This window comes from Neovison vison, chromosome 1 (genome assembly GCF_020171115.1).
Source record: "Neovison vison isolate M4711 chromosome 1, ASM_NN_V1, whole genome shotgun sequence".
Taxonomy (NCBI): Eukaryota; Metazoa; Chordata; class Mammalia; order Carnivora; family Mustelidae; genus Neogale; species Neogale vison.
In genome coordinates this window covers 166,236,069-166,245,725 of record NC_058091.1, presented here as the reverse complement: position 1 = coordinate 166,245,725, position 9,657 = coordinate 166,236,069, and the positions used below count along the sequence as shown (strand labels likewise).

The following is a 9,657-nucleotide window of genomic DNA, read 5'->3' as shown; positions in this document are numbered from 1 at the left end:
ATCAACATGCTAAATAATATCCCAGACATACAAAATAGCATGGATATAAACATCTCTTGTTGGGTGTAGTTATCTAGGAAATATTATACACCAGCAGGGAACAATGTTCAATTATGAGAAGCATAGTTATTTGTAATTTCCTCTTTGTGTTCTTCATGGTCTGGGCCAGTTTCTACAGAATGATTCTTTTGTACAAACACTGAAAGAAAATTCAAGACATGAGCAAGATCAAGCACACACAGATATCCCCCTCAAAGTAGAAAGCCTCCCAAACTATCCTCTGCCTTGTGGTTCTGTTTTTATTTCTTTAGGCAATTCTTTCTTCATTGAACTCTTGGTATTTACCCAAGAATCTTACTTGGCAGGGCGTCAGTGTCTTCTCTGCAGTTACCCAACCCTCTGCCCTTTGATCCTGATCCACAGTAACAGGATCATTCCTAATTTCTGAGCTGCTCTTACTCAGATTAAAACCTCTCTGCTTATAAAGCAATTTTGGATGCCATCCCCAGAGTTTTTGTTGCATCTGAAGTTTCCATGAGAAGATTTCCATTTCAAAGTGAAATTTCTGCTTCGAGAACTTAATGTAGACTGGCTTCTTTTACTTAAAAAATATGAACTTAAGCTTCATCCATTTCTTTGCATGGATTGATAGCCCTTTAAAAAATTGCTGAACAGTATTCCACTGTATGGATGTACTACTTTATTTATTATTCATCTATTGAAGGACATCTTGTGCACTTCTCATTTTGGATGGTTGTTCATAAAGCTGGTAGCAACAGGGATGCTTAGGTGGCTCAGTCAGTTAAGCAACTGCCTTTGGCTCAGGTCATGATCCCAGGGTCCTGGGATCGAGTCCTACAATAGGCCCCTTGCTAGAAGGAGCCTGCTTCTCTTTCTATCTGCTGCTCCCCCTGCTTGTGCTTTCTGTCAAATGAATAAATAAAATCTTTAAAAAATAAAGCTAGTATCAACAATCACGGGCAAGTTTTTGTGTGGGGCATAAAGTTTGAAACCCTTCAGGTAAATACCTAGTACTATGATTGCTGGGTCATACAGTAAGGCAATGTTTAGCTGGGCCTTTTATGTTTTAAACTGAAAATATTAATTTACTCAATTCACCTGAATTTTTAAAAACCAGATGTCTACATAGTGAGTGAAAACTATGTCCCTAGTCTCAATTCAGAAGTTACTGTATGGGAATGAAGAGTAAGCTAATTTTTATTGGGTAAATTGAAGGATGTAACAGAAAACATTTTGTAGCCTAGCTTTATTTTATTGTTTATCTCTCAAACCGTCTTATTGGTGTAAATTCAGCCAAAATCACTGCTATAAATACCATACATCTTAATCATAGTAAAAAAATGATGAGATATTATGAATAGGGAGTCTGCTCCTTTGTTTTTTGGTTCTTCCTTTTATTCTGTTCCCCAGAGTCATGGGGAACATGACTTTCTATTCAGACCAATAAAATGCTGGGGACTATATAAATACTCCTAAGCATTTATAACACATTTATTAACCTAGATATTTTTAAACTTCAGAGTAGATGTGGAGAAACAGGCTTCGGTGCCTCAGTAAGTTCATCCTTCTTGCTACTTATTCCTTCTCCCCAGGCCCCTCACCATTTCACAATAATTGATCACTTAGGGGCTCTTCCTTCAGAGATGTTTTTGCAGAGTAAACAAGTGAAGGTTGCAGTGGATTTGAAACACGGGGTCATCACACTTCTCAAAGCTCCCTGGGCACTTACTATAAAAGTTGCCTGCAACCACGAACTAAGTCTTTTGGAGGGGAAGAAAGAACTCCTAGACACCAAGCTAAATCAACATCTTGATTTACAAGATGTTGTTGATATACAAGATGTTTACAAAACATCTTGGGGTTCATTGAGCACAATGGACAGGCTCTCAGCTGACAGGTGCCAGAAATTGACATAGCTTATAGAAACCTAGGTGTACTAGATATTACCCTTGATCCATTACAAACTCTTTTTTTTTTTTTTTAAAGACTCAGGATCATGTCTTTGCCCATTTCTGGGAGGGAAATGAGAAGAGGATGAGGACGTGATTTGGGGGCATATAATAATTTCTAAGAGTGGGACACAAACAAATAGTTCGTGGGCTAAAGCAGAAAAGAATGATAAGAAGAGAAGCAAAAGGAGGTGCTGGCAGGTTTTGCTAAATCCCACCTTTTGTCCTTGGTCCCACTATGCTGTTGTGGTGGATAAGTTTTACTCACTCTGAAATGAAGACTTGATAGCCTTGGCAAGAAGAAAACTCAGTTCTGCATCTTGCTGCTTGGGCAATTACTTTGGTTGTGGTAGGGAGAAGAGACCCCTGTGTCTGAGAGAGCCCTACCATAGCTTCCCTTCTCTACCCAAGTATTCGGATTTCTCTACCCACACTAGGACTTTACGTGTGATAAAGAGTGTGAGAGAAACATAACTTTTAACACATCAGACTGAAAAATGTGTGCGAAGGTGAGTATTGTTTCTTTACCCTCAATTTCTCTAGATGCAGGGTTGTAGCTGGGAGGGACTGAAAAGCCAGGACATAGTTCTCATGAGTGCCCAAATTAGACTTTCCACATTGGCATAAAACTGGGTCATTAATGCCTTTAAGGTTCTACAAAGGTGGTTTTTTTTTTTTTTTAAATTAAAAGGACACTTCTCTATAATAAAGATGACAACTGGGGTTGAACACTTGATCTTTCCTCCATTCTTTTTACAATCCTGAGTAGTCAGGATTGGCAATGGTTTTTGTTGAATAACTGACAGCTCCCCCTCTACTCTTCACCCTTTACTCAATAAACATTTACCAATTGCCTGGTATGTGCCAGGCACTAGGAGCTATAACTACAAGGGGATTATATGCATAACCACCTACAATAATACAAGCACTATTGTATTACAGTTTAGTGATCATGAACTTTGGAACCAGTTAACAGTTTAACGTTCATGTGTATAATCTTCTATAATTTTCAAGATAACCCTATGAAAAAATATTATGATATTGTCACTTAAAAATTTTTTTAAAAGATTTTATTTATTTATTTGACAGAGAGAGATCACAAGTAGGCAGAGAGGCAGGCAGAGAGAGAGGGGAAGCAGGTTCCCCGCTGAGCAGAGAGCCTGATGTGGCGCTTGATCCCAGGACCCTGAGATCCTGACCTGAGCGGAAGTCAGAGGCTTAACTTCACTTATAAACTGGCTCTCCCATTATATATGTATTCCCCTTGCTTCTGTGCAATCCCAAATTACTCCCAATCAATTTTCCTTCTCCTGTCTCCTCACCTTGCTTTAAGCCACCCAGGTGCCCCAATATTGTCATTTTTTAAACCAAGACCCACAAAGGTTAAAGACATTCCCAAGTTCACATATGTAGTAAATGGTTGAGCCAGACAGAGTCCTCTTGATTTCATGTTTAATACTCTAGGCTGAACATTATAGCCTTTTCAAGTTTTCTGAATCAGTTCAAACAAGAATCACTGAGTGAACTCATCTATCATTGATTATGAGTTTAATATCCTTAGTTCTTTATCAAATTTTAGCAAACCTGTATAACTCTTTGATGAACTCATTCCTCTTATTCCAATTAAACCTTTTCTCTTCACCATCACCACTTTCCTCGTGTCTCCTTATTCTCCCCATGGAGAATCTGAACAGTTTTCTCTAAGAAAGACGTAGTGTGGTAGTTCATTTTGTGGTTCAATTATCATGATATAAAAAAGTAAAAAGCGGCTGTCAGATTATTTTTATTATAACTGGCTTTTGTAAAATTTAAAGACTTCAAAATAGTCCAAAGAAGTGAAGAATTGAATTTTCTCTACCTGTACATAGGGTTTTACCTCTTGTTTCAGTTTTCCAAGTTCATATTACAAAGATACATAATATATGCCAAGCCCACTTCCACAGGAAGAACATGAACTAATTTGCAATCAAATGCATAGAAAACTGCAGGGTCTTCATAGGGCCTGGGGTTGATGGAACCGCAGAGTCACATGATGGGAAGACCTTGATTTAGGCAATGGATGTATGGAGTTTAATTTCAAATGGCCAAAGACAGTAGATGGGGCAAGGTGGATGTGTGAGGCAGTGTGGGGTGGGGAAATAGACAGTAGTGAAGACTGGGAACTAGAGAGGAATGTCTGTTTAAAGTTTACCCCCAACAAATTAGCATTGTAGATGAATATTGGCTTGGTACTACACCAATTTTTTTTTTTTTTTTGCTACACCAATTTTTAAACGAGATACTAGAAATTGTAATTAAAAAATAAAATCCCCCAATTTTAAAAGTTTTATGTGAGTCAAACAAAGTATGAGTTTCCAGTTTTGGTTCAAAGGTCACACACTCGAGATCTTTAAACAGATATTAACTGACTTTAAAAAGATATTAATATACACTTGTCACTTGCCAGACATTTGACAACAGATGGAGATTTATTAATGAGCAAAACTGATGGAGATTTAATAATGAACATTGTCACATCTCTGAGCTCTGTCCTCAGGGTGTCTGAGAACTCAATTTTTCACTTATAAACTGGCTCTAGCATTACATCCTGTATATTTCCCCCTTGCTTCTGTGCAATCCCAAATTACTCCCAATCAATTTTCCTTCCCCTGTCTCCTCACTTTGTTTTAATTCATAGTGAGTTTTTAAATTTATGCATAAATTAGTAGAAAATTATTCACTCTTACAGTACGTATAAGCTTCCTTGTTAAATTTGTTTAATCATTAGTTCTAATGAACTGTGGACAAAGACACAAAGAATATTTTATATACACCATTGCCCCACCCTTACCATCTTAATATGCTCAGTCCAAAGGCATGAAGAGTGCAGTTAATAACCTGCATACCAATAGAGAGATAAGATACTGTTGCAAGGAGGGAGGCCAGAAGCTCTAAGAAAAAGTCTTTCTTAATTCAATGAGTAGTGAAGGGGAAAATACAGTTTGAAAGACCTGAATATCTCAAAACTTATTGAAGTCAGTGGCACTCTATCTCCAAGACAATTCTATGAAGTATTTCTGTTTAACAGAAGAGGGATAATTGGAAAAGTCAGAGAAAGAATCGAGGTAGACATTTTTAATGGTACAGATGGAGATGACCTTTTGCTTCACTGTCTGATTTCTCCTTTAACTTCTGTTCCAATAGAGTGAATTTGTTATCTAATTTTGCTGTCTTTCTTTGTACCATTTTTTATAATTCCTATTTAAAGTACTCAAATTACTTTACCTTCTAGCTCATTTATTTGAGATCTATTGCCTTACTATCATTGACAGGAGCTACTCCAAGAAAGTGGGTGTCTCACAAAATTTTGTCCCACAAAACTGAGTGTTCCACTGCCTCTGGTACATAAGAATAAAATGAATCTGGTTGCCTTATATTTGACTCAAATTAAAAAGGGTGTGAAACATACAATCATATGTATAATTTATAAGAAAGTTATTTTTTAAGTGATTTTATGATTCTCAGACTAGTCATCCAGAGTAGTTTCATCCACATGAAAATTTAAATAAGTCAAGAGCGTAGGAGGAGGGGTGACCTGGGTGGCTCTGTCAGTTAAGCATCTGCCTTCGGCTCAGATCATGATCTCAGGGTCCTGGGATGGAGCCCTGCATTGTTCTCTGCACAGCAGGGAGTCTTCTCCCTTTCTCTCTGTCCCTTGCCCCTACTTGTTCTATCTCTAAAATAAATAAATAAATAAAACCGTTTTAAAAATTGAGAGGAGAGAATTAGAGAATTTGTGAAGATTCGTTTGGAATGAACAATAGCCTGAGTCTGAAACCATCCCCTTCAAATAGGAAAGGGTGTTTTGAAGTACTTGCTCCCAATGGTGGGAGACTTCAGAAGAGCTACTTGGGGATTTCAGTAAGTGCATATTTTAGTTGGGAGAGAGCAGAGTGGATCAGGTCAGAAATTCTGGGGGATGGGAAAAGAGCCAACAGCTACTACAGTGCAGATTAAAAAACATCTTGGCTGCTGCAATGGTTTTGAGACAAATGATGAAAGGGACCTTCCTCTGTGTTGGAGGAGGGCCATAGGAAAAGGGAGAGCTAGTGCAGGGTTGTCCCAAGTCTAAACCAATAGGGCCATCAATGGGACAAAGGGATCAAATAGTATGATGCTGGGAGAGAATGCTGGATCTCCAGAGGCTGCAAAAGTTGATGGAAGCTTCATAGGAGGAGATGCACCAGCCCAGGCTGGGAACCTGCCAACTTGTTGTCCCAGTAAGGAAGCTTCTAAGAACCTGAACTCTTCCCATGAGAGAAGAGTCAGCTCTTTAAACATCTCCCAGGCTCAGAGAGTAAGAACTGTTTTGTAACTCCTTCCCTTCCCCTATGCACTGCCCAAATCTTTTCCCTCAAGCACAAGGGTGTCACCAGGAAGGAGTCCTACCTGGGGAGAGGATAAGACTGAATGTTAATCAGACTATGAATTTTTAGTATTCATGGGATTGGGCTTTCAAATTAGTGAACTTAGATGCTGTTTGTGTTTATAACTGAAATTGGTTGTGATACATTTATTACTGTGGAAGTCATGTACCTACAGGAGTTTCATCCAATTGCCGGGAGAAATAAGATAGAAAGGAAAATAAGAAGCAAAAATGTAGAATTTAGGTCACATCTAAGGACCATGCTTAAATCCATTATGTGTATTAATTACCCACTTATTCTTAAATCCCACTGCAGAGGGTGTGGGATCTCCTGCAGTGATAGGGCTGAAGAGGAGATGGAAACAGCTAATGACAGCACAGGTGGGGATTTCATCTTAGTGGGCTTCTCTGAGTGGCCTGAGTTAGAGCTTATTCTCTCCCTCTTTGTCCTGACATTCTACACGATAACCCTTGTGGGCAACGTGGCCATCATCTTGCTCTCGATCCTGGACACTGGACTCCACACACCCATGTACTTCTTCCTTAGAAACCTCTCTGTTCTTGACCTCTGCTTCACTACCAGCATTGTCCCTCAGATGCTGGTGAACATGTGGGGTGGCAACAAGAAGATTAGCTATGCTGGCTGCATGGTCCAGTACTGGGTGGCCTTGGCACTTGGCTCCACTGAGTGTGTTCTCCTTGCAGTGATGGCAATAGACCGCTATGTTGCAGTTTGCTGGCCTCTGCGCTATGCCTCTATCATGCACCCCAGGCTGTGCCACCTCCTGGCAGCAGCTTCCTGGTGTTCTGGTTTTGCCAACTCCTTTCTACAGTCCTCAATGGCCATGGTGCTGCCTCGATGTGGAAACCGGCGTGTAGACCATTTCTTTTGTGAACTGTTGATCATCGTTAAACTCTCCTGTGTGGATACTGGCCCAACAGAATCTAAAATGTTTATTGCCCGGCTAATCATCCTAGGCATGCCTGTCTCCATCATCCTGACCACTTATCTGTGCATCGCCAGAGCCGTAGTAAAAATGCGCTCAGCAGAAGGAAGGAAAAAGGCCTTTGGGACCTGTGCCTCCCACCTAATGGTAGTCTCACTCTTCTATGGGACCATTATGTTTTTGTATCTGCAGCCCAAGGACAACTACTCCCAGGACCAGAGCAAAGCACTGGCGGTGCTATACATGATCCTTGCTCCCACACTCAACCCTCTGATCTACACACTGAGGAATAAGGATGTGAAGAAAGCAGTCAGGAGGTTGATAGGGAAGGAGCAGGTATAGGGAGATCAAGAGTGGGAAGAACAGGCGAGGCAACCACTGGAGACATATGTGGGGTATACCTCTTTTAACTGCACTTGCTTCATCTTCCTTTGAGGGGGTTGGAAAATCTGCTGTATTCTAACCGATAGCTATTCCTGGGATCCTTATAGGGTGGGCACTCACCAGAAGGAAACTTGACCATTCCTTAAAGTAACCTCTGGCCAAGGCAATCCTCACTGGCAAGTAATTCTGTGACCCACTGTTGATGATTTCTTATTTTCAATGCATAGTCACTAACTTATTCAAATGCACCAAATACACATTTAGATACTATAATAATACCAGTGATAATTCTACTATATTTATTAAGCTGCTACATGGCCATAGAAGCTTCTTAATTTTCTCCATCACCACATTCACTGCACCATTATCAAAACAGTCAGGCATATGGTTTAGTCAGTAACATACAGTGCGATACTTGTCCATCATGAATAAATATATGAGAACAAGAACAAAAGAATAAAAGATGAGTAGACAGAGTTTACACAGTGTACCAAGGATTCCTGTTTCTCAGAACTGGAAGGAATACCATGACTATTCAAGGCCAGGTTGTAGAACATGTCAAACTCCATCCAGTTTAGGACAGTTTTAAAGATGTTTGAATAATAGGAATAAACACATTTGCTTGCTGGATATATAGACAATCAATAAATTTCAAAATTACAAAAATGATAACTGAACAAGGGGACTATTATTATTTATTAAATGGAGACAAGCTAACTTGATGTCAATGAGATTCTAAAGGGAATCTCTGCTTACCTTCATAGAAAGAGAAAGAGGAAAATCTAAGTGACCACAAAAGGAAGTGACCACAAAGGAAGTCAGGGGACTTGATCTGCATTGCTATATCTACATGGTTTTCACATGACCATGGTCCCCTGGTTTCTAATCCACATTGTCATTAACAGGTTGCTCATTCATTCATTGTGTGGCCCAATATGGGACCCAAGTGCATCCTATTTTCTGACATTTGGCTCAGCCTATAATGACATATCCTTGTAAGAGGAAGTCTCCATTAATTAAAGCAGTACTTGAGAAAAACCACCTCTGACTCCCAGAAGAGTGGTTTCTTCTTACATGGCAGCTCTTGATGACATGCAATTATGCCCTGCTAGGACAGACTGAAAGCATTACTTCCGAACTTCTTAAATTGCTCATCTATGTGCTTAGAAAGGAGCCTAACACTCTGTAAATAATCAATAAATATGGGTCGAATGAATGAATGAACATGGCAAGGTGTCCATACAAGATGGCAGCACAGTTCAGAATATCTCTGAGACATCTTTGTGGAGTTATATGCAACATTTCATTCTATAGGATGGACACTTTGTATTGGCAAGTGACTGAAGATGCAGACTGAAAAAATAAAATTATCATACATATAATGGGCTACAGGCATGTCTATTGAACTCTAATAAACACACTAAAACACAATAGTCAGGCATTAGTCAAAGTATAAATCTTTGCTTTAAAGGAGAAAAAGAAATAACTGCAGTGTTTTTCATCAGTTTTTTGATTAAAGCAGTGGTTCTCAACATGAGGCAGTTTTGCCCCACACCCTCACTGCGGGAGATACTTGGCAATGTCTGGAGACAGTTTTGGTGATCATAGCCTAGGAGAGAGGGATTACTGGCATCTAGTAAGTAGAGGCCAAGGATTTTTCTAAATATTATACAATGCACAGTATAGTCTCCTTCAACAAAGGATTATCCAGCCCAAAATGTCAACAGTGCTAAGGTTGGAAGCCCTGAATTAGAGAAATAAAATATTATGGATGTTCTGATGAAAAGTATAACATTTATGAAGGCAACAATAATCATGACAGTGAAATAAATTGCTATTATCTGGGTTTTTATGAAGTCATTGATTACCCTGTGTCAGAAAGGATCTAACTATGAAAATAGAAGCAACTTATTATTATTTATAAGGGAGGCTATTTAATGCAGAACACTGG

General features: G+C 39.3%; 1 protein-coding gene across 1 annotated transcript; it reads left to right on the top strand.

The window, feature by feature from the left end:
- The first annotated feature begins 6,731 nt into the window (after positions 1–6,731).
- On the top strand, positions 6,732–7,664 carry LOC122900760 (olfactory receptor 10). Its single transcript, XM_044239703.1, has one exon. The coding sequence runs from the start codon at positions 6,732–6,734 to the stop codon at positions 7,662–7,664; it is 933 nt and encodes a 310-aa protein (XP_044095638.1).
- The last annotated feature ends 1,993 nt before the right edge of the window (positions 7,665–9,657 follow it).